This window comes from Opisthocomus hoazin, chromosome 18 (assembly GCF_030867145.1).
Source record: "Opisthocomus hoazin isolate bOpiHoa1 chromosome 18, bOpiHoa1.hap1, whole genome shotgun sequence".
In the NCBI taxonomy this organism is placed as follows: Eukaryota; Metazoa; Chordata; class Aves; order Opisthocomiformes; family Opisthocomidae; genus Opisthocomus; species Opisthocomus hoazin.
Genome location: NC_134431.1, coordinates 4,634,624 through 4,658,422, shown reverse-complemented (window position 1 = coordinate 4,658,422; position 23,799 = coordinate 4,634,624). Strand labels below are relative to the sequence as shown.

The window sequence follows — 23,799 nt, the reverse complement described above, 5'->3', positions numbered from 1 at the left end:
GCAGGACCGGCCGCCGGGCGGTCCCCGCCCCTCTCGATGGGGCCGGGCCTCCGCGGGCTCCCGGGGCGCTGCCGAGTTAAACTCCGAGCCGCCCGCCCCTCCACGGGCCGGGCCGCGGGCGGGGGCGCCCCCTGGCGGCGGGCGGCGGCGCTGCTCCCGGTCCCGCTCCCGGCTGGCGGGTCGCGGCCGCCCGGGCTCCAAGATGGCGCAGGCGATCTTCGAGGCGCTGGAAGGTAACGGGGCCGCCTGGCCGGGCCGCGCCGGGCCGACAGCGGGGACGCACCTCTCCCGTCTCCCTCTCCGCCCAGCGCCGCCGCCGCCGCCGTGCGGGACGAGGGTCCGCGGCGGGGCCGCCCCGCCAGGCCTGGCCGTGCGCGGCGCGGGGGGCTCCCGGCGGCGCGGGGCCGCGCCCCGCTCCCCCTTCATTCCCCCCCCCCCCCCCCCGGCGGCGGCGCGCACTGGCGCGGCCCCGCGCGGCGGCGGCGGGGGGGGAGGGGGGCGGGACCACAGCGGGCATCCCCCGGGAGCCCGGGCACCCCATCGCCTCCTGCTCCGGTGCCCATAGCCCCGGTGCCCCCCACCCCAGTGCCCTCCATCGCCTCCTGCCCTGGGACACCCGATCTCCTCCTGCCCCGGTGCCCGTAGCCCCGGTGCCCCCCATCCCCTCTTGCCCTGGTGCCCCCCACCCTTGTGCCCCCCATCGCCTCCTGCCCTGGTGCTCCCACCCCGGTGCCCCCCATCGCCCCCCACCCTGGTGCCCATCACCCCGAGGCGCTGCCAGCCCCCCTGTCTGTGCCCAGCGAACGGGATCGCCAGTCCCCATGTCCCCCCCCTGTCCCTCCGGTGCCCCTCGCCCCCCCCTTGCTCCCCATGCCCAGCACACCGGAACCCCGCCGTGCACTGGGACGCCCTCCCGCCCTGCGTGCTGGGGCCCCCCCACCTTTCCCGCACCCCAGGGCACAGGCTGCCGGGTGCCCCGAGGGCCCCGGGTGGGTGCTGGCCCCTGCCTGTGCGTGTTCGTGCGGGGGGTCCGCGCAGGCAAGCGGGTTGCGTTCATTCCGTGGGCGGTGGGATGCTGCGCGGAACAGGCGGGTGCCGTCCAAGGGGGCTCCTGGACGGGTGTGACGCTGAGCTCAGGGTCAGCCCGCTGGGAGAAAAACTACTTCACAACAGCATTTATTTCCTAAATTGGGTGACACGCACGTTTTCCTTGACGTGCGGGGACACCGCTAACTGCCAGGCCTTGCGGCGGGGTGGCCGCCCTGCGCTGTGCGGGGAGCACCTGCGAGCGCAGCGGCCGGAGGAAGAGCAAAGCAGAAATGTTTCCCGCTCTTTGGTCGGCTAGCTCGGCGCCCGGCGTGTCGTCGGGTCCCCCGTTCCCTCTGGGCGGGCGGCTCCTCGTCGTGCGGGTTTTGTCGCAGAATTCAGGAGAGCAAAACACTTTATCGAATGGAGAAAGACGTTGTGTTCTTTGCTTTAAGCCCGCAGCGTCGGCAGCGTTTGGTAGCTGAGCGTGTTGGTTTTGTCTTGTTGATGGGCTGAGGAGGCGGCGGCGGCTCGGCGTTGCGTGTGGTGCCGGGAGCAGCCGTGTCCTCAGCGGGTGCTGTGGGGCAGAGGGGTCTCTGCGCCCATCACCGAGGCGCCTGGTGCTCGTGTCGGCGGGAGGAAAAGGCTCGGCGCATGAAATTCAGGGCGTGAGGGAAAAGCAGCCCCTGGGTGAAACGAGCAGTCTGGCTTCCCTCTCTGAACTGGGAGAAATCCGAAAGGGGGAAAAAATCATTAGTCTTGGACTTTTACCCTGGCTTCCCTGCACCACCTTGTTTTTGTCGGGCTCTGGGGAGAGCCTGCTGCCGCCCGGATAGAGGAGATGGCTTTTTATTTTTGGAAGGTTTCACGACTGTGCAGAACGCCTGCAGGCTGGTGCTGGCTGTAATCAGTGCCGGATCGAGCCCAGGCTTCCTCCCGGAGTCCGCGGATGGCCGCGAACGGCCGCCGTGTAACCAGCGCCCTGCCCGTCTTCGTGGGCGACTAAACCTTGAGCTTGGTGCTTGCCCTCCGTGGTGCCTTTACCTTGTGAAACGGCGGGGACTCGGCGGGCGTTTGCGCGAGTTGCCAGACGGATGAGGAGCGACCTGTTTCTGTTGTCCTGGGCCGCTTTTCTCCGGCAGAAGACTGACCGCAACGCCGGCCATGCTGCTGCGTCGTTGTCGCCCGTCTGCAGGTCTCGGCCTCTCCTCAGGCTTCCTCCTGCTAGTGGGGTCGATGCGGTCATCTGGCTTTTTCACTTGGAAGGTCTGGCTGCGGGCCAGAAGGAAACCCACAGAATCACAGAGTGGCGGGGGTTGGAAGGGACCTCTGTGGGTCACCCAGTCCAACCCCCTGCCCAAGCAGGGTCACCCAGAGCAGGCTGCACAGGACTGCATCCAGGCGGGTCTGGAATATCTCCAGAGAAGGAGACTCCACAGCCTCCCTGGGCAGCCTGGGCCAGGGCTCCGTCACCCTCAGAGGGAAGAAGTTCTTCCTCCTGTTCAGCTGGAGCTTCCTGTGCTTCAGTTTGTGCCCATTGCCCCTTGTCCTGTCGCTGGGCAGCACTGAAAAGGGTCTGGCCCCGTCCTCCTGACACCCACCCTGCAGATATTTATAAGCATATATTATGTCCCCTCTCAACCTTCTCTTCTTCAGGCTGAAGAAGACCACCCAGTTGTCCGGTGCCGGGCACGTCAGGAGTGGCATTCTCGATGCAAGCTGTTCCTAATTATCCCCATAATGTACTGAACCTGGATTTTCGATCCCCCTTTTTCTTCTGTGCGCTGCTGGCTTACTGCTGCTGCAGCACGGCTGCTCCGTTGCGCTCTCTGGTGCGGGGGTGCCAACGAGAGCCCGCAGTGCTGCCTCTGCAGTCGGCCAGGAGGTTGTTTGTAGCAGAGGAGGTGTATTTTAAAGCAGGGCTCCGGTCGGGATGAGAAGACCCCCCAGGATGGCTCCAGCGGCGTTGTGCTGGCGGGGCTGTCCCGCAGCGCTGGCTGCAGCTCTCTGCGCGGCCTGCGGAACTGGACCCGCAGCTTTGCTGTGCCTCCGTGCGACTGATGTGCGAGGGTTCCCCTAGGCACGGTGGTGATTTTGTGGTAGCGTGTGAAGTAGCGTGGTCTGCTGCTCTCCAGGAGCTGCGTGTCCCCTCTGCTCCTCAGCAGCTGGAGAACGGTGATCTCTTCTCTCCCGAGGGCACGTGCAGTGTGTGCGACCTCTGCTTGGTGAGCGGTGATGAAGAGGGGTTCACGGAGTCTTACTGTTGCTTGCTTCACGCTGGCGATGCAGGAGAAACGAGTATTTAGAGTGTCTTTGAAACGCCGTGGATTATGTGGGTGCTCCCCATCGGGAAGGTAACGTCCCAGTTGTCGGGAAGAAATTTTGAAATGCCCAGAGGAGCTTGCGGTGGGAAGGTGAGGTGCCTACTTCTGCCGCGCTGCTCCGGCGTGCCGTGCTGTGCTGCGGTGGTTCTCGGTCGCTCCTGGTGCTGTTTGCCGAGCGAGCTCTCGTCAGGAACCGTTCTCGCCGCGCTGCTTGGAAATGATCAGACCGGTCGGTTTTACTGCGGTGCAGAAGTCTGAGTTCAGAGCTCGACGGTTTTGTTTTGCAAAGATCTTGAAGAAAAGTGGAAAGCAACTTAAGAACCCTCCACCTTTCTTCTCTCCCTGAATCCACGAGGTAGAACATCCAACCCTGGCACGCCATTCATGGGTTCTTTGTTGTAAAGGAATGGTAGGGAGGAGTGGTGCATAAAAATCATCCTTTTTCACTGTTTTTTTTTTCCCATAATCAGATAGTTCTACATGCCGTTACGTCTGACTTCTAAAAAGAAAGAGCGTGTTGGGCTTAATCCACCGGTCGCATGCTGCGGGCCAAGTTGCCTCCCTAGATGAGCAGTCCCCATCCCCTCTATTTATCTGGAATATTTTAGAACATTTTAGCTGCAATGAAAAATATTTGTGCCAAAGCAAGAGAGCCGATTCTGACAACAAATCTGTCTGGGAGTGTGTGCTCTTGTGGAGTCTCGAGGGAAATGGAAATGAGAGAGAGCAACCAGCAGCTCTTGCATGAGAGGAGCACAGCACTGGGAGCAGAAGGAGTGGAAGGAGCCACGGTCCAGCTCTCCTGTGTGTCCAGGACCAGAGTGGCCGAGTGAATCCCCTCCAAAGCATCTCTCCCGGGAACCCACATTTAATATTTTCTTCTTAAAGCTGTATCTAAATCATCCTGCTGTTCGTAGCCCTGTGTCTGAGCAGATCTGGGAATGCTGATCCTGAAAACGGGGAGGCTTTTCTGACACCGCTGCTGCCGCCGAGTTGCTGCACACCAGAGGTTTTGCCTTCGGCGAGCTCAGTGGCTTGTCTGTGCTCTGTCACACTGGGTCCCCAGGGACACCCACCCAGGCTGCTACTCCGTCTGGCCTGGGACATCCCAAATACCTGCTTCTTAGCTCTTTTCATACCCACTGTTTGTAAGCACCCTTCCTCTCTGCAGCAAATGCCTGAAACCAGGTCTTCATTCGGCTTTCCTTGCCCTTCTTCCCTTGCTTCTCCTTGTATCGAAGGAGTGTGCGGAGGCGGGTGGGAGCGTTGTGTTGGCACGGTAGTTACTGCTGTGGACTAGAGGGGGATGAGAAGGTGAGAGTGGCTCTGCGAGAAGGCAGCAGGAGCCAGCAAGCAGCTGCCCTCCACGACTCGTGAGCAAGGCCCCAGCGCCCAAGCGCTCCGTGTTCAGGCCGTGCTCGGTTTACCATCCGTGCTTGTGTCTCCTTTCAGGAATGGATAATCAGACGGTGCTGGCTGTGCAGTCCTTACTGGATGGTCAGGGAGGTGTGACCGATCCGTCTGCTCAAAATGTCAACTCCTCCGCCGCCATCCAGTCGATGGGTGAGTCCTGGTGCCAGGCGATGGGTGGCTCCTGGTAGCGGCGGGGAGAGGGGCAGGGGCGGCAGGTCTCGTCCCGCAGCGTGCTCTCGTGGCTGTCGGAACAGCCGGCAGAACGGCTGGAGGTGCGGGGCGCTGCGACCAGGGCTGCGAGCCCTCGGCAGGAGGAGGGGAGGAGGGGAGGAAGGGCCCAGGTGAGTTGGTCTTGGCAATAGACTGGACCACGCGTTTGCAATAAAGGCACAAGAGGAGGAAGCAGCCGCTCTCCCTGCTGCTGGCGCTTGTCACTGTTCACATTTTTTGTGTAATGAGCCATTCCTTATCCTCTGGGGACGTACGACTACTCCAGCCATTGAGCTTCATCTGTGTGAATGAATAAGGAAACTGGTGCTTGGCCAGGACTCGCTGGGTGGATATGGAGTTGTTCCCTCAAGGAGTTACAGTCTGTGTCCCCAGAAATGTTCTGCTTCGGGCTGTGAATCAGACAGGAGGTGCAGCCGTGTGAGTCTGACTGACTCAAGTGCACAACATGGTGTGTGTTTGCGTGGTTTGCTGGCGCTGCAGATTTCATCTCGGACGTGGTGACTGGGTTGTCTTCTTTCTGCTGCTAACGTCAAGCAGAGGCGCCACAGACCAGCAGTGCTGGGGGGTGGCTTTCGGACACAGCTGCCATGGACTCTGTGCCCTGCTCCAAGCTACTGCTCTCCCTTTGCGCAGCCTGAGTGACAGAATCCGCCTCAGCTGGCAGAATGCAGGTGCTTCAGAAGAAGCTGTTTTGACTAAAAGCAGAGGGTGCTACGGGAGCAAGGCTGGGTTGGTTGTTCATGTCTTTGGGGTGAGAGAGAAGACAGACCGCAGGATTCAGTTTGTCACAGGGAGACAGTGGGGTTTGTGCGTGGGAGCAGGGCTGAGGTGGGCTCAATCGCATCAGTTGGCATTAAGGGAGAGCTCGGGACTGGGGAGGAGGGACAGTGTGGCCCTTGCAGCTGATCTCTCCTGATGATAATGGCCTTGAGATGCTGAGATCCAAAAGGTGTCTGTTTTCCTGTGGCTGTGGTTGTTTGGTGTAGCCCTGGGGAGTGCAGAAGAAAGCCTGCGGCAGTGATCTCGTCCTCTTAATTGCAGATGACGAAGATGTGTTCCTCTGTGGGAAGTGTAAGAAGCAGTTCAACTCGCTGCCTGCCTTCATGACCCACAAGAGAGAGCAGTGCCAGGGAAATGCCCCGTCCCTCTCCACGGTCTCACTGGCCACCAACAGCGTGTACACCCCGTCCATCACATCGGTGCAGCAGGCTCCGAGCGCCAGCCGGCAGGTACTGTGCTGTGGGTAGAGGCTCTGCTGCTCTGTTGCCATGGTTTGGGGCGTTTGGGGGGACCTCTGGGTGATGCTTTTAGGTCCCCTGACGCCTCACGACTGACCTCTCTGCTAGGAGGATCAGTTGTGGTCCTCTTGGCTTTTGACCTTGTGGTTAAAGCTGCCTGATCCTCTGCAGCGAGGTGTCCTTCAGCACGAGTATCTGTAGCCCTTTTTTCAGGACAGGAGGAGGAGTTTCATATTGTGTCTGTGCTACAGCCAGACTTTGGTTCTGCTGGAGAGCCCCAGTGTCACTGCCTGGCAGGCCGGCCACGTGCCTGGTGCACGCTGTGCAGTGCTCGGAGTGCAATGGCTCTCGCTGTCCCCTGGGCCGTGGTCTGGCTCATGGGCAGAAGAGCAGGGCACTGTCTGGCAGCCTCATTGCTGCACCCCTCTTTTCAGTCTCCTGCAGATAAGCCCGCATAATGTGGTGTGACGAGCGTTGAGGGAATATCTTCTCTGGAGTAGCTCTCCTTCCCAGCTGCCTTCTCGGGAGTCAGTCCTTTGTGCATGACATGTACTGTGCCTGCAGTCGTGGTGGTTTCTGCAGTGCCTTCAAACCAACTGCTCTTTTCAAGTTAACTTGGTGCCAGTGGATGGTGCTGCCCAGGGCTGCAAACACAAGTTGTTTGCACCAGGAAAATTGGACAGCCTCCCTCCCCTCCTATAGTCCGACCCCAGTCTGGAGAGGTGAGCCGGACGTTCGCCATCTGCAGCCAGAGCAGCCTCCCTCCGTTCTCCACCTTCCCTGGCTGGCGGAAGCACCCAGGGAAGGCCTGAACTTGTCTGCGACCAGTTTGTGCTGCAGGTCTTGTTTAATAACCCCTGATTTGAACTGTGGCCAGTGGCCACTTTCCTGAGCCACTGTGATGTTTTTTACCTGGTTTTCTGAAAAACATTTCTGGAGCTGCCTTACTGTTACGGCTAGAAGCTGCCCTGGACTCAGCAGGAAGCTGCAGGTGATTGCTGTGGCTCACCAGAGGCTGTGAAAGCAGACTCTGAGGTTCAGTAAAAGCAGTGGCATCGTTTTTATTTACTGTTTTGTCCTGTTGCTGGCCAACGATGCATTTTTCTTTTTATTTCAGCAAATTTCTACGTACATCACTGTTCCCCCATCACCTTTGATCCAGACCCTGGTGCAGGGGAACATCTTGGTCAGCGATGAGGTGCTGATGTCGGCCATGTCTGCCTTTACATCCTTGGACCAGCCCATGCCGACGGTGCAGCCCCCAGCGCAGGTAAGGGGCACGTGTTGGCCCGAGGAGTCCCGCCGTGTGGGGCTGTGCTTGCACAGCGGCAGAGTCCTGTCGGTCAACCAGACTCTAGAGATCTGCTTCGATGCTGAATCCTGGGTGCCTTCCCAACAGAACAGCCGGGCTCGGGAAGGAGCGATGGATAAATGACGTGATAGCTCCAGGGCTTGCTCTCTCCTGGTGTCCTTGCTGCTGGATGGCCAGATCTTTGTAAGGTGGTCTCTCCAGCTTTTTGAGCCCCCGTATAATGGTTGGCTTCCAGAGCCCTTGTCAGTTTGCTCCGTGGATCCCTCTCCACCTGGGATGGTTGGTTTGGGCTCTCCCTGGGGCTGGCGAGGCTGTGTGCACTCTCCGTGCTCTGAAAATGTTCTTTGTAACCAGAAGGATTAAAAGCTTTAAAAACACCGCAAAAAAAGCAGTGGGACTTGAGCACTTGGGTTTTGGAGGGGACAATGTCTGCTGGCAGGTCATGCCAACCTTCTGCAAGCCAGCACAGTCTGGTCCAACCCGGCAGCTGGACAGTGCTGCCTTGTGCCAAGACATCGTCGCTGTTCCTGCAGGTGCTGTTTGGATTGGGAACGCGTGTAAGGCAGCAGCCCCTCCAACTCATCACTGCTGCGTTTTCAACATCTTGTCTGTCTGTCTCTCCTTGTTCTGGTTTTAGAGCAGCTTGAGTATGCATGCTGGGGCTGGCTACCTCTCCCAGCCCCCCCCGCCTCCGCCTCCCCCGCCGCCGCCCCCTCCTCAGCCTCCACCACCTCCCCCCCCGAGCATGGGGGCACCGGGGCAGCCCAGCGCCGGCGGCAGCGGCGTGGTCGAAGTGTACAGCGCGCCTGCTCCTATGGCAGCCAGCAGCGCAGTGGAGATCCAGGCGCTGGGGATGCAGCCCTATCCCCCCATGGAGGTAAGGCCGGGGGCTGCTCGCGGGGTCTTTCTGCTCCCGGGCCTCGTCTAACAAGCGAGGCTGCTCGGGGGTCGCCTGGACTGGGAATGCGGAATTAGAGTCTGGGAAGATGTATGAGGTTATTTGGCAGTGATGATTTCCTCTGGGAGAAGGCACTGAACAGAAGGATGTCAGAAAGGTGATGGGGGTTGTGATGGGGGTTCAGGATAAACAGTGACGAGGGATAGAGGGCTTGGCTGGCATGGGCTCAGGAGACCTGAATGTCTGCTGTGGCCGAGGGATACATGCGGGTGGTGGGAGTGAGAGGTGAGTGGGTCTCCTCCCAGAGGGGTGCAGAGCACCGCCCTGTGCTCTGCAGGCTTAAGCAGAGAGAAAAATTCAGTCTACAGATCAGTGAGCTTGAGAAGGCAGCTTTTCCTGGAGAGAGGCACAGGCAGGGCTGGATTTACTGGTGGGTCAGGCGTTTGCAGCCTCCACACTGGCATTGCCAATCACAACGGAAACAGCATGACCGGAGTTTGTTGGCCTTATCGTTGTAGCTGGCGTCTGATCTGGAAGTGCCAGTGGTCAGAAACCAACAGGGATGTTGGATGCGTAGTGCTCTGTGTTAATTCATCAGGGTGGGCAACAGAAACCCCCTCAAACCATATCACCCCACACTGATGCCTCTGACTTTTTCGTTAAGTGTCCATTTCTAATAGTGATGCTGAGGTGAACAGCTGTGCTTTGCCGCCTGGAGTTTTCTTGTGCTTTCCTTCCCTCCTGCAGTCTTGCCAGGGCAGGCAGCAGGGCCCGGAGATCCCCACCTTCAGGGCTGGTGTGAACCCCCAGGGTCAGTGGTGGTCATTCTGGTAGCCTGCTCCAGAGGGATGAGAAACTCTTCTAGGCATAAGACATAGATGAGGGACTCGATGGCTCCGTTAGAGCCTTTCTTTGCTGTCCTAATCATAGAATCATAGAATCGTAAAATGGCTTGGGTTGGAGGGGACCTTAAAGACCATCTGGTTCCAACCTCCCTGCCATGAGCAGGAGCATCTTCCACCAGACCAGGCTGCTCGGAGCTCCATCCAACCTGGCCTTGACCACTTCCAGTTCCTGCTGTAATAACTCCTGGATACTTCATGATGTTCAGCAGGAGAGTTTCACACTGTGCGGGGTGTTGGTTTTAGTTAGAGACACATTGCTGGACAGGTGAACCAGAAATTTGATCCAGTTTGGCAGGAGGCAGAAAAGTCAGCCTGACAAATAGCCTGGTATGGCAAGTGTTGCTGGAGGTGGAGGGTGGGACACAGAACGACTCGGTGTAGCAAACCTGTTTCCTCTGATAAATTGTGCTCTTGCAGGTACCGAGTCAGTGTGTGGAAAGTCCCGTGTACCCCTCTCCTCCTGTCTACAGCCCTGGGAAGCAGGGGTTCAAGTCCAAGACCACCAGCACCCCCACGCCTTTGACCAGCGCAGGAGGAGGTGGTGTGGTTGGTTTTGATTCTGTCTCCGCTGCCAAAAGTCGGCGCTGCAAAAACGAGAGCGGGCTGCAGGAAGGTGGGTGTCCTTACAGCGTTTGCCCTGCACTGACCTGTGGGTCACTGTGCTTGTGCTGTCGTGGACTGCTGAGCCACGGGCTCTCCAGGCGCAGTGGGGTGGCAGCTCCGGAGAATCACAGAATGGTTTGGGTTGGAAGGGACCTTAAAGATCATCTGGTTCCAATGCCCCTGCCACGAGCAGGGACATCTTCCACCAGCCCAGGGTGCTCAGAGCTCCATCCTACCTGGGCTTGAACACTGCCAGGGAGGGGGCATCCAAACTGGCCTTGAACAATTCCAGGGAGGGGGCATCCACAGCTTCTCTGGGCAACCTGTTCCAGTGCCTCGCCACCCTCATGGTGAAGAATTTCTTCCTAATATCTAATCTAAATCTGCCCTCTTTCAGTTTATAGCCATTCCCCCTTGTCCTATCACTACACACCCTTGTGAGAAGTCCCTCTCCATCCTTCCTGTCGGCCCCTTCAGGCACTGGAAGGCTGCTGTAAGGTCACCCCGGAGCCTTCTCTTCTCCAGGCTGAACAGCCCCAGCCTGTCCTCGTAGGAGAGGTGCTCCAGCCCTCTGATCATCTTTGGCCTCCTCTGGAAGGAACAGGATACCCTGCCCGAGGCTATGGAGCATGTGAAAGTGGCGATGCTTCTTGCTTCTCACCTCTGAGCGCACGTGAAGGACCTTCACTGTGCTGCTGTATGGTCAAGCTTGTGCTAAATCTCTGCAGCTACATGCTTGTTGGATCACACCTGAAATGGTGAGATTCTGCAAAGTGAGGTGGTAGAGCTTGGTCCGTTTTAAGCCAAGGAAGGCTGCCCTGCCGCAGGGCTGGTAGGCTAGATGTGACCTGGCCCTGAAGACTCTCTTCCCAAGGGCCCAGCAGACCCGTCCCTGCCGTGTGTTTCAGTGCCCGTGGAGAAAACACGCTTGTCCCCAGGTGAGGCAGGAGAGGGGCATGCCCCGCTGCAGGATGGAGGAGCCTCAGCTCCTCCGCTGGCCAAGCCTGCCTGTTGCTGATGTGATGCATTCACACCTAGCTGAGTGACAAGGGAGGTCCGGGCGTGAGGCAGAAGGAAGCCAGGCAGCCTTCCTCCCCAGGAAGGTTGGGCCTGTGGAATTACAACCGTACAGATGCTAGGCTCTAACGTTATTTGCAGAGGTGTGAATGATCGTGCAGGCTGCAGCTCTCAGTCCAGAATTTCCTAGAGCAGCCCATGGTTCTGCTGTTTTCCATTGGTTTATACCCCATCACAGTAGATGGAAGACGTGACTGACTGATCTTCTGGATGGGAGAAATATGCATCTGCTCCGGCTGATGGCTGACCTTGATGAGTTCATAGGAGAGAGACAGAACTGGGGCCCTGCCTCTCACTCATTCCCTGTCTTTTCCCAGTGCCCAACGTGCCTTTAAAGTAGGTGCTTTGTACCACAGCTGGAAGGGTTCCTGGAGCAGTTAATGCCTGAAGGGGATCATAGAATAGAATCATAGAATGGTTTGGGTTGGAAGGGACCTTACAGATCATCTGGTTCCAACCCCCCTGCCACAGCCAGGGACATCTTCCACCAGACCAGGTTGGTCAAAGTCGCGTTCAGCCTGGCCTTGAACCCTGCCACGGAGGGGGCAGCCACAGCTCCTCTGGGCAACTTGTGCCAGTGTTTCGCCACCCTTATTGTAAAGAATTTCTTCCTTATATCCAGTCTAAATCTCCCCTCTTTCAGTTTAAAGCCATTACCCCTTGTCTTATTACTGCATGCCCTTGTAAAAGGTCCCTCTCCAGCTTTCTTGTAGGCCCCCTCAGGTGCTGGCAGGCTGCTCTGAGGTCTCCCCGCAGCCTTCTCTTCCCCAGGCTGAGCAGCCCCAGCTCTCCCAGCCTTTCCTCCCAGCAGAGGGGTTCCAGCCCTCGGATCATTGCTGGGGCCTCCTCTGGCCCCGCTCCCACAGGTCCAGCTCTGCCCTGTGCTGAGGGCTCCAGAGCTGGACGCAGGACTCCCGGGGGGGCCTCAGCAGAGCGGGGCAGAGGGGCAGAATCCCCTCCCTCGCCCTGTGCCCACCCTGCTGGGGATGCAGCCCAGGGCACGGTTGGCCTGCTGGGCTGCCAGCGCACATTGCTGGGTCATGTCCAGCTTTTCATCCACCAGCACCCCCAAGTGCTTCTCCGCACGGCTGCTCTCACTGCATTCTCCTCCCAGCCTGTATTTGTGATTCGGATTGCCCTGACCCATGTGCAGCACCTTGCACTTGGCCCTGTTGAACTTCTGAGGTTCACACAGGCCCCCCTCTCCAGCCTGTCCAGGTCCCTCAGGATGGCATCCCTTCCCTCCAGCGTGCCGACCGCACTGCACAGCCTGGTGTCGTTGGCAAATTTGCTGAGGGTGCACTCGATCCCACTGTCCATGTCGCCGACAAAGATGTTAAACAGCACCGGTCGCAATAATGGATGCCCTCCCCCTGCCACAGTTACTCTCCTTAGTACTGCTAGAGTTAGCTCAGGCTACGTTAAATACATGCTTGTGCCCGTAACCTCTCCCCAGTCTGGCCAGGCAGATCTGACCCTTTCATAAGCCCTTTGTTCTTGATCCTGAATAGACAAATCTTGGGGTGAGGGTCCTGTGGCGCGGGGGGGACAGGGCTGTGCCACGTGATCTCATTGCTGTGGGTGCTCTTGCTCTTGCAGGCAAACCCAAGTCCCCCAAGCTGAAATGCACTTACTGCGACAAGGCCTTTACCAAGAACTTCGACCTGCAGCAGCACATCAGAAGGTAACGGTGCCGCTAGCCCGGAGACAGCAGAGTGGCTGGGGTGCAGGGGGTGCAGCCCCACTGTGGGCGTCCGCGCAGTCCAGTAGACCTTGCGTCTGTCACGTCCCGCAAGCTGCGCTGCGCTGGGAGGTGATCATTCATCCCGCTGCCTCCAGGACACCGTCTCCCCGGTGGCTGGCATGAAGGCTGCATCGTGGATGTAATCTTATTCCTGATTATGGGCTGGGACTGGAGACTTCTTTCCCTCGCAGATGAGACCTTGAAAGCCAAACCTGTTGTCATCTGATCACTGAAGCAGCAGCAGCTCCACTGCTTGTCTTTGCCCTTTCCTCTACTCTCCCTCCCTAGCAAGCTGCAGCCTTCATGTTTGCTGGTGTTAGCAAATTGTAAGCCAAGTTCAGTGTCTATATAGGGAGCTCTTATAAGAGAGGTCTTCTCTGGCAGAAGGCATCTGCTGTCTTCAGAGTTTTCCCCAATGGAGTCTGCTGGACTCAGGACAGATGAGAAGGAATGAGTGTTTTTGCTCCTCTTCCTGGCCTGGACTTTTCATGTGGTGTACTCCATGTGTTAGAGTCTGCTTTTTCTTCTCCAGCAGAAGGGCGGGGTAGAAAGACCTTTCTGCTGTGGACAGGGGAGAGCAACTTCAGGGGGATCAGGGGGCTGCAAGCTAGAAGAGATGTGTGCAGGGGAGGGAGGAGTGACAGAAAAGTCTTGTACCCCCGAGAAAGTGATAGGGTCCCCGAGGTCCATGCAGAAACCCCGACAGTGAATGCTCTGATGTTGCTGCAGAGCTGTTTTCCTCTCCCACTTCTTCCTTTGATCCCTTGTCATCCATCCCCAGACCGCGGGTGTTTTGTCTGTGCACCAGGCTTGTTTCCCCAGGCTTCTCGCAATCCACTTACTCCAGTTAATCGGGGCTCAGAGCCCTGGTTTGGCTGGTGCAGGTGCTGCTCTGCCAAGCAGCGTGGCTGGCGCAGTCCTGCAGCAGCCACCCCACCGCAGCCCACGCCTGGGGGCTGCCTCCTCTCCCTGCCAGCCGCTGAAACGGTGCCTTCTGCCTTCAGTCACACAGGCGAGAAGCCCTTCCAGTGCATCGTGTGTGGCCGAGCCTTTGCCCAGAAGTCCAACGTGAAGAAGCACATGCAAACCCATAAAGTGTGGCCTCCAGGGCTGGGGTGCACCATCTCCCGCAACTCCATCACGGTGCAGGTCATGGCCTTGAATCCCAACCAGCCAGAGGACGAGGAGAACACAGGTTTGCTGCCTGGGGATGGCATGTGCTGGGGGCAGAGCAGTGATGTGAGGAGTCTGCGCGTCCCTGCGCCTCCATGCAGGGAGGAGGGGAGACAGGAGCTGTGTGTGCTGTTTGCATTCCTCCCGTGGGGTTTAGCAGTGCACACTAGAGAAGCGAGTCGCATTTGCTGGACGGGTGCATCCTCGGATACCCCCAGCCGCGGTGGATTCAGGTGCTGGTGGAAACAGCGGCTCCAAACTCTGCCAGTGGGTGTGTGCGGACAGGACGAGATGTCCTCCCCTGCTCCCTCCCTGGCACGTGCAGCTTTGGCAGCGCAGGAGCCACGCTTTGCAGCTCTGGTCTAGTGGCCAGACAAGCTGGTGGTTTAGCGTAGCCCAGTGCTCTGGCTTGTTTGCAACGTGCAAGTCCTGCCTGGGCTGGGTCTGGCCCCAGCGGCCAACCGAAAATACCTGAGGCAGAGAAGAGCTCCTTGCTGGCAGAGTGGGTCTGGATACTCTTTCAGCTGGTGGCCTCAGTCCCGGTGGGAGGGGAGGGAACACTGTGACAATGTCATGTCTAGGACAAGGCCCACTGGAGCTTGCTCCTTGCAGACATCATGGAGTGTGTGCTACTGGCTGGACCTTACCTCCCATCTGCTGCCAGAGATGGGAGTAAATCTGGCTCTGGTTCCCTGGCAGGGACCTGCCCTGCTGACAGCTCCGCAGGGCACGATCAGGTCCCTGGAAAAAGAGAATGGATCAAGGAGAGGAAGATGGAGTAGTCGGAGCCCTTGACAATCTGTAGACAAACTTAAAACGACCCTGTTAGAGAGTGAGATTCATCTGATCTAAAGAATCTGTCTTTGAAAGGAAGGAAGAGCCTGGCCCCAGAGCCAAGCCTGGTGTGCCTCGGCAGCGTGGCACTTGCGCAGCGGCTTTTAGAGCTGTCTCATGACATTTGGTGTGCATTTCTCTCTCCCTTTCTCCAGGTTTGACCCAGCCCTCGAGGAACCCTGCCGAACCGCCCCAAGACATGAGCCCCTTGGACGAGAGCGACGCAGGCAAACTGGAAGCCAAGCAGGTTGTCTTGATCGATAGCTCTTACCAGTGCCAGTTCTGCCCCAGCAAATTCAACACGTATTTCCAGCTCAAATCGCACATGACACAGCACAAGAATGAGCAGGTAGGGGACAGAGGGTGTCCTGTGTCGGTGGTGAGACTGGGATGGGCTTTGTGTAGTGCACTGGCTCCCAGGGTCTGTCCTGAGCCTCTTCCTCTGTAAAGCTGCCGGTGCTTCGCATGCAGCTCAGCTCTCTGCATGTCTGGGTTGCAGCTCTGTGGTCTGGGTGGCTTTGGAAAGCTCCACTGCCTCCACCCTGCTGAGTAAGGAGTCAGCTGAGCAGGGTTGGGTGGCTAGAGGAGAAACAAGCTGAGTCCAGAGTTTTCAGTGTAGGTGGCAGCTCTCAGGTCGTGGCACAGTCACTGCTGGGGTGTTGTGGTCTCACACGCTCGCACCAACACCCCTTTCTCAGGGGAGTGCCCTGACAGGCTGCATTTGCAGGACGTTCAGCTCCCAGCAGGTTCTGCTGTTTTCTTCTCCTGGAGCTGTCAGCCACATTTTGATGCTGAGCTGCTCTGCACTGTTCTTTAAAGACCCTTCCTCTGAGGAAGGCAGCAGAGGAAGGGGATGTTTTACCACCACATTGTGTCCTGCTGCAGGGCAGGGCAGGGCAGGGTTTCACTGCTGTGCTAAGGTGGCTGTGGGCATGGTGGGTTGCTCTGGGAACCACAGTGCTGCTTTGTTCACATCAGCTCAGCTGTTCTCCAGCACAGTGGGTCGAGGGGCAGTAGTCGCTTTCTGTAAATGACGCAGTGGCAGAGATTTCCAAAAAGGAGGCCCACTGTCTGCTGGCAGAGGGTTTTCCCTGTTTGTTTCCGTGGTGTGCCACTCTGGTCACTCTCCCTTCTTCACCCAGGTGTACAAGTGCGTGGTGAAGACCTGTGCTCAGACCTTCCAGAAGCTGGAGTCCTTCCTGGACCACATCAAGAGCCATCAGGAGGAGCTGAGTTACCGCTGCCACCTCTGCAGCAAGGACTTCCCCTCCCTGTATGAGCTGGGCGTCCACCAGTACTCCCACAGCCTGCTGCCCCAGCACAGCCCCAAGAAGGACGTGGCCGTGTACAAGTACAGTAGCAATCGGTGCTCACGAGGCTTGTAGGAGTGAATGGGTGCAGAGCGTGTTTGGCTGAGAGCGGTGGGGACATTAGAGGGAAGAGGGGGCCACGTGTTCAGCGGCCACGGTTCTTTTGGGCACCCAGGTGGTGAATGGGGGGGCCCCTCCAGCAGGCTGCTAGGAATGCAAGGAACCTTTCAGAAAAACAGTGAAAGGCTGGGATCGGTCATCACGTGGGAAGATCCCATCGCTGCAAGTCCTCTTACCACCAGTCAAGAATGAGACGGGCACATCTGAACCTGCACTGGGCTGGGCGAGAGACCCAGAGAAGCACTGTCCCAGCCTGTTTTCCATGATTCTTAAACACCTGCAGCAAAGAGATTGTGGGTTATAGAAGCTGTGGCCAGGTAAAATGTTATTTCTCCTGTCCCTTTGCTGCAAAGGGGTTTAGTATCTGGGAAAACCTTTCTATTAGTGTAGAGGGAAAGGGTGAGGAGTTCCACAAAGAGCTCTCTGGAGCTTCTGAAATGCCTGTGGAGACATTCAGGAGGAGTAGAAAGCCCAGAGGATACTGAAGTCACCTGGGAGCTTCATGGAATAAACAATCTGCTACTCCTTGCATAGACTGTAAGTTCTAGTTATCCTTGCACTGTGGAGCTTCATCCTACTGCTTGCTAGTGGGAATCTGAGATGAGAGCCCTGCTAATGTTTGGGGAGGTTTTAGTCTGATCTAAGGGAAAGGGGGTTCACAGCAGGTACACGGTGTGAGTGCCTCTGTGTTCACTGTCGATGGTGCGTGTCCCCATTGCCCGTTATCCGTCAGCTTTGGCAGAAGTCTCCGGAAGAATCACAGAATCATACAATAGTTTGGGTTGGAAGGGACCTTTAAAGGCCATCTAGTCCAAACCCCCTGCAGTGAGCAGGGACATCTTCAACCAGATCAGATTGCTCAGAGCCCCGTCCAACCTGGCCTGGAATGTTTCCAGGGATGAGGCATTCTCCCACCTCTCTGGGCAACCTGTGCCAGTGCCTCACCACCCTCATTGTAAAAAATTTCTTCGTTATATCCAGTCTAAATCTACCCCCTTTCAGTTTAAAACCATTACCCCTTGTCCTATTGGAGCAGGCCCTACTGAATAGTTTGTCCCCATCTTTCTTGTAGGCCCCCTTTAAGTACTGAAAGGCCGAAGTAAGGTCTCTCTGGAGCCTTCTCTTCTCCAGGCTGAACAGCCCCAACTCTCTCAGCCACTTCTCGAGTGGGCTCTCTTCTCGAGCTTGTCCAGGTCCCTCTGGATGGCATCCCATCCCTCAGGCATGTCGGTCACTCCGCTCAGCTTGGTGTCGTTGGCAAACTTGCTGAGGGTGCCCTTGATCCCACTGTCCATGTCATTGATGAAGATCTTAAACAGTGCTGGTCCCAGTACAGACCCCTGAGGGACACCACTTGTCACGTCTCCATCTGGACATTGAGTCGTTGACCACTACCCTCTGGATGTGAGCATCCAACCAATTCCTCATCCACTGAACAGTCCACCCATCAAATCCTTGTCTCTCCAGTTGAGAGAGAAGGATGTTGTGTGGGACCGTGTCAAAGGCTTTACAGAAGTCCAGATAGATGACATCTGTAGCTCTTCACTTGTCCACTGATGTAGTCACTCCATCATAGAAGGCCACTAGGCTGGTCAGGCAACTGGTGCTGGAGGGCCCACATGGTAGCGTGTCGCCTCGTGGCTGCCCTAGTTATGGGTAATGCTGCTGCTGTGCTGGAGCCCTACTCAGCTCCTTCACTGGGAGCTGCTGTCTTCATGCAACGAAGATGAAAGGAGGTGTTTTAAGTAAGGTGAACTCATTACTTAGGGCTCATCTCCATGAGGAAGCAATGTGGACTATGTGCTCGGGTCCCTGGGTGCTCCCATGGGTGTCTGTGTGGAAGAGCGCTAGCAATTTGAAGGCTTCTCCACCCAGTTTCCCAGCGTGTCCCCCTGGTGAAGGATGCTAAGTGTGAGTGTGATCTGGCCATGTGGGTTGCTGAGGTTCAGAGCACTTGGGCGGTGGTGTCATTGTCTGTACCAAACCCCTCAGAAATCATCCGGGAAGGTGGCTGGTGAGCGGGCTGGGCAGCCCTGCGTGGGCCGTGCCTGCGGTGTGGGGTTTGCGGGCGGCAGCCTCGGTCATCGCAGACTCTGTCCTTTCTCTCCGCATTCAGATGTGTGAAGTGTGTGAATAAGTACTCGACGCCGGAGGCCCTGGAGCACCATCTGCAGACAGCAACGCACAACTTCCCCTGCCCTCACTGCCAGAAGGTGGGTGGGTGACCGCTGCCCGAGCCGGTCCTGGGCACGCAGCGAGGGCTCCGAGGGGGCTTGGAACCCTCCTTCCTCTCCCTCCCTACCTCAGTACGGACTGGCAGGCTCGCACGGTGCGTTTTGGAGACGGAGGTTGTTGAACCCCTGGCCTCCAGCTCTCAGGCCTCTCACGCAGAGCATGTTCCTCCCTGCAGTGCTGGCTTTTCTCCCAGGTCGGGATTTGTCAGGGGAGCTCCCTTACTCCCACGACAGCACAGGACTGGACGCTCTGGGCTGCTGTCCTTATTTCTTAAAAGCAAGTGTAACAGGAGGAGCGAGGCTGGTTTGGGGACGTCTTAGAGTGGCGACAGGGCCTTTGACCCAACCGTGCCTGGCTACCTGTGGCTGGAAGGTTGGGCATGAAAAGCCCTAGATGCTGGGGGAGCTCGTACACCTCCGTTGCTGTCCTTGTCTCCTGTCGCAACAGAAGTCTCTGGGTTCCCCCTCGTTCCCCTCGTTTGGATGAGCGCTCTGTGTCCTTGGCAAAGAGAAACTTGCCTGAGTGATGTGACTGGGACTGGAACAATGCCCGGGTAGGTTTTGGCTGGAAATACTCCCTTCAGCACAGCCCCTGTGGGGGTTTGAGGGGCAGAATTTTGTGGGATTTGAATTCTAATAGATTATATTTTGAAATCCAGGCTAAAATTTGGACCCTTGCTCCTCTGGTTATAGAAAAGGAAATGAAAATCCTGCAGTGGGGGCAGGGACAATCTCAAAGGAGTGACCACTCTGTACTGAGGTAGCTCAGGAAGGGGAAACGCTCTCCTGCCATGGTTAGTAACCCATCTTTCTCTACCTGTCTTTTCTCCACTCCCCCCACCAGGTGACAGATGCCCTTCTGAGCCAGGGTGGGACTTTGAGCGTGCAGCAGAGGGGTTTGAGAGCCCATTACCTACAGCAGTATTTTTTACTTCTGTTTGTATTCTTACTAATACTGCTGTTTTCTGGAGATGCAAGAGCACAGTCCTGGGTACCAGAACTCCTGGCTCTCCTGTGCTCCCCTCAGATGTGTGCTTGCAGCATCCTCATTAGGAATTCACTTAGCCTGGGTATTTCCAGTATCCCATTAGCCAAAGGAGCCATTCTTACTGGCTTTGTAAAGACCCTGAATGGGAGCCTTTGGTAGCAGATGATTGGGAAGCACAACCCAAAGTGAAGATGGTGGGAAGGTAGTACCTACTGTGGCTCCTTGCTCAGCCCATGCTGCTGCTGGTTCCGGTGGGAGATGGGGCACCCATCTGTGGTACTGGTCCTCAGCAGAATGGTGTTAGAAAACTTAGCAGCAAGGTTTCAGCTTACGTGTTTCTGAAGGATAAGAAGGTTTTGAGGGTTCTTTGGTTTGTTTTTGGGTTTTTTTTAAAGCTCTGTCTGTATTTTCGTTATGCAAATTAAAGGTTTCTTTGGTGCGTCCTTTCCAAGAAACCAGTCACCATGAGCTTCCTGTACTTCCTGTACAGGCCACACGTCCCGTGCCCGTGCGGGCCCAGTGATGTCCCTGGTGTGCCGTTGGCTCTTAGCCTGGTTTCTGTGTGTTAACAGGTGTTCCCCTGCGAGAGGTACCTGCGCCGACACATCCCCACGCACGGCGGGGGCAGCAAGTTCAAGTGCCAGATCTGCAAGAAGTTCTTTCGCCGGGAGCACTACCTCAAGCTGCACGCCCACATCCACTCGGGTACGGGCTGCCCCGGCACCACGGTGCTCGCTGTCTCTGTGTCGCAGTCCTCCCTGCACTCTGTAATGCCCTGGCTCTTTTCCTGATAACCAGAGTGATAGAACTGACTGTATGAGTCATTTGGAGTGACGTGGGTTTTAGGAAGTGTATGGTTTTGGTTCAGCCTCGTGTCCAGTACTGCACCAGTTAGAACTGGGACACAGAAGTGGCTTTCCCACTGCCCATGGGTGCAGAAGCTGAGGAAGCTGGCCCTGGAGAGCAGGAGACGCGCGTAGTGTGGACTTGTCCACCCGTTTACCCGTCAGGCAGCGCAGGGAAGCTTGGGGAGGTTTACAGAGAAGCAGAGAGTGGCAGTGCTGCCGGAGTGAATCCTGTATGTGACCAGAGCAGCCCTGTGTGACTGGACTTCCCTGACTCTTGGTCTCTTTTTATCCAGGTGAAAAGCCCTTTAAGTGCTCAGTGTGTGATGCAGCCTTCAATCGGAAAGACAAACTCAAGCGACATATGCTGATCCATGAGCCTTTTAAGAAATATAAATGTCCCTTCTCGTATGTAGTGTATCTCGGGCATGTGGCATGTCTTAATGGGGTTGGGGCGGGGTTTGGGATGGAAGGAGTGTCTCCTGCAGGTACCCAGGGGTACATTTGTGGCATCTGCCAGTTCCTTCTTGGGGAAGCAGGAATGCTGTGTGCTGTTGAACTGGGAGCCCAGAAGTCCCAGTTCTTTGTCATTGACTTCCTGGGGGGGTCACATCACTTCATCTCAGTTCATCAAGCCCTGTAAAATGATGCCTGCCTTCAGGGGTGGCTTGAGGGGGTTGCCCCTGAGGAGCACTGGGAAGGAGAAGGACTATTGTTTGACCACAGAGCACAGGGTTGCCTGAACGACGGCCTCACGCTGTCTGCCATGTCTCGAAAAGCACTTGGCAACACAGGAGCTAATATACCAGCCAGAGAAACACAGGTTTAGAAGGTGCATTCCCAGATCCATGGGACAGCCGTGGGCCTGCTGAGGTAGCCACGGCTGACTGGCTTCTCCCTGCTCCAACCACCTTGGAGCTCCCTCCAAAGTATTTCTGCCTCCAGCTGGGATCTTGAACCTGCTGCTTTTAGGAGCATTCATAGCGAGACCCGGACCATGTGTAGTCTAGCAGAAGCCACGCGTCCCTGTAGCAGCCTGCTGATTTCTTGCCCCTCTCCAGCAGGGCTGAAACAGTGGAGCTCCTGCTGAGACTGCACCGCGGGACCCATCTGGGTGCTGCTGAGGAGAAGGGTTGTGGATCTCTTTATGGTCCAGGATCTGTGTATACATCGATCCTCAGCTGATTCATGCTGCTTACCAGCGTTTGTTGTTGTTGCAGAAGTCACACGGGCTGCAATAAGGAGTTCAACAGGCCTGACAAGCTGAAGGCTCACATACTGTCCCATTCGGGTGAGTGCAGCTGCGCCAGGGTTGGGAGTGAAGTGGCTGGGAATCGCTGTGGTGCTGCAGGAGCGTGTTACGGAAGGAGTCAGCCTCAGAAACAAGAGAGAGCAAACTGAAAGCGCTTCTGCTTTATATCCCCAGAAGCCCAAGGTGTTCCTTACAGGTGCTTTCGCTGCGGTGTGTCGTCCCCCCACCACTCAGCTAACACAGCGACTGGGTAGTTTCCTGCGGGAGGATTTTCCACCGTGTGTGGTACAGTGCTTCCCAGATGCAGGCCTAAATTCTTAATATCATTTATTAGCTTCAGATTTTTTTTTATCTCTGTTGCTGCAGGCCTGTTCCAGTGAGCTTGCATTTACAGTTGTGTCTAAGCTTTGGTCTGTTTTCTAAGGCAATATAAATCTGTAGGCAGGGCCTGCTGGCAAGATGCAGAAGCAGAGCTGGATTTCTCATGGTGCTTGCTATCTAATGAATATCCAGAGTGCTCTGTCTTCTCCTCCTCAATGCCATTTCACATACAATAGGAGATCTCTTGGGAATTGATTCCCTTCTCTCAGTGTTCCAAAAATGGTGCTCCCACTCCTAAGAAAGACAAATAATTTATTCCCGTGCCCTAGGGAACGTTCTGGCTTTTGTCTCTTGGGGTGAGACTGAAAGTCTTTTCTTGTGCCTGCCATGTCCAAAGCCCTGCAGAGTGCGATCTGATGGGACTGCGCTGACAGTGCAATGGAGGTTTTGTTCCAGACTGTACATTCCCATACTTGGGAGGAAAAAACAAAGTGACAATTTTTTTGCTTACCAAATACACTTAAAAAAAATCAGAGTTTAAGATTGTTTTACATTTTTATCACGATTACGGACATTTTTTTCTGGCAATATTTTAATCCTCTTATTTGAGGCAAGAAGTATTGTTTCAGCCCTTTGTAAACACAGACATTCAGGGTGTAGCCACTCACCCTTTTCTGACTGCCAGTTTGCCTGGCACAATGCCTGCTCCCTGTTATCAGGGAACATCTCCTTGGAAGGGAGGTGAAGCTGTCACACACTCCCTCGGTGCAGGGCAGATTTCCCTGCAGATCTGCGTTAGAATGCAGGGTCTCTAACCGAGCTCTCTCTCCTCCGATGCTCTGTGCAGGGATGAAGATCCACAAGTGCCAGTACTGTAACAAGTCCTTCAGCCGACGAGCCCACATGATAGAACATCAGCGCTCGCACACCGGCAACTACAAATACCGCTGCCCCACCTGCAGCAAAGGCTTCACGCGCCACAAGTACATGAAGGACCACAAGTGCCGGCTGGGCTCACCCAAGGACAAAGAGCTGCAGCTCAGGAAGCCCCAGAAGAAGCGGGTGGCACGGGGACGCAAGGCGGGCCTTTCCCTCCCCAGCCAGCTGGGGCTGGGGGAGCTGAAGGAAGGTGCTGCTGGGGAAAGCCCCCCCGAAGGTGGCCCTGACAAAGAACCGTTCCAGGAGTCGGACGCAGTCCTGTCCATCGTGGTTGGTGGGTCGGGAGCTGCTGACTCGGACCTCGTTGTTCCTGGGCAGCCCAACAGCATCGCGTCCAATTTGGCCCTGGCAGAGCTGCAGACTGCCTCGGAGGGCCCCTGCACCATGCTGGCCGTCCCTGTTTACATCCAGACAACGGAGTGATAATGCGTAGAGCCACTGTGTGGCTGAGGGCTGCTGCTGGGGCCGTCAGACTCGGTGCTGAAATTTATTCCAGTGAAAAAGACCAAAGCTCTTGTGGGGAGGTGGATGGGTATGGGAGAGAATGGCTTCCATCTCCACTTGTTCTTCCCATCCTGGGGCAGAGGACTGCTTGGAAGCCACCAACGGCTACAAGGCACTGAAGAGAATGGCTCCGTTGTTTCTTGTCCGTCTGCATCGCTGGTCAGCCTAGGGCAAGAAAGACTTAAGATCCCTGAATCAGGGTAGGAAGAAGGAGCATGCAAACTTGCAACAAACAGAGCTGCTGAAATCAGGTGGCTTTGCAAATCACAGCCTGTCCCATCTGTGGTTTTTCTGGCCTAAAAGCTGTATTGCCCAGTATTTGGGTGGCCTTTCAGAGAGCAAACAATTGATCCTTCCTAGTGGAAGCAAGTTCATCCTGAGATCCTTTGGGAACACTGTTCAGAAATACCCTGGTAGACTTACCTCTGGTATCTTTCTCCTTTCTGTCTCTGTCAGCAGAAAGATCACCTTGTCTGTGCTACATGTCTTATAAACACCATGGACCTCA

General features: G+C 56.4%; 1 protein-coding gene across 2 annotated transcripts; it reads left to right on the top strand.

Moving 5' to 3' along the window:
• Positions 1 to 155: 155 nt before the first annotated feature.
• Positions 156 to 23,799, top strand: ZNF341 (zinc finger protein 341). 2 transcript variants are annotated; one of them, XM_075438313.1, is made up of 16 exons: positions 1,914 to 2,220; positions 2,817 to 2,930; positions 4,803 to 4,913; positions 6,036 to 6,223; positions 7,350 to 7,502; positions 8,182 to 8,421; positions 9,765 to 9,960; positions 12,627 to 12,711; positions 13,776 to 13,966; positions 14,934 to 15,127; positions 15,921 to 16,129; positions 18,325 to 18,421; positions 20,003 to 20,135; positions 20,572 to 20,683; positions 21,496 to 21,566; positions 22,696 to 23,799. In XM_075438313.1, exons 1-16 carry the CDS (start codon positions 2,121 to 2,123, stop codon positions 23,208 to 23,210), a joined length of 2,709 nt encoding a protein of 902 aa, XP_075294428.1. In that variant the 5' UTR covers positions 1,914 to 2,120; the 3' UTR covers positions 23,211 to 23,799. The 2 variants fall into 2 exon arrangements, with proteins under 2 accessions (XP_075294427.1, XP_075294428.1); XM_075438312.1 differs by lacking the exons at positions 1,914 to 2,220; positions 2,817 to 2,930 and adding an exon at positions 156 to 233.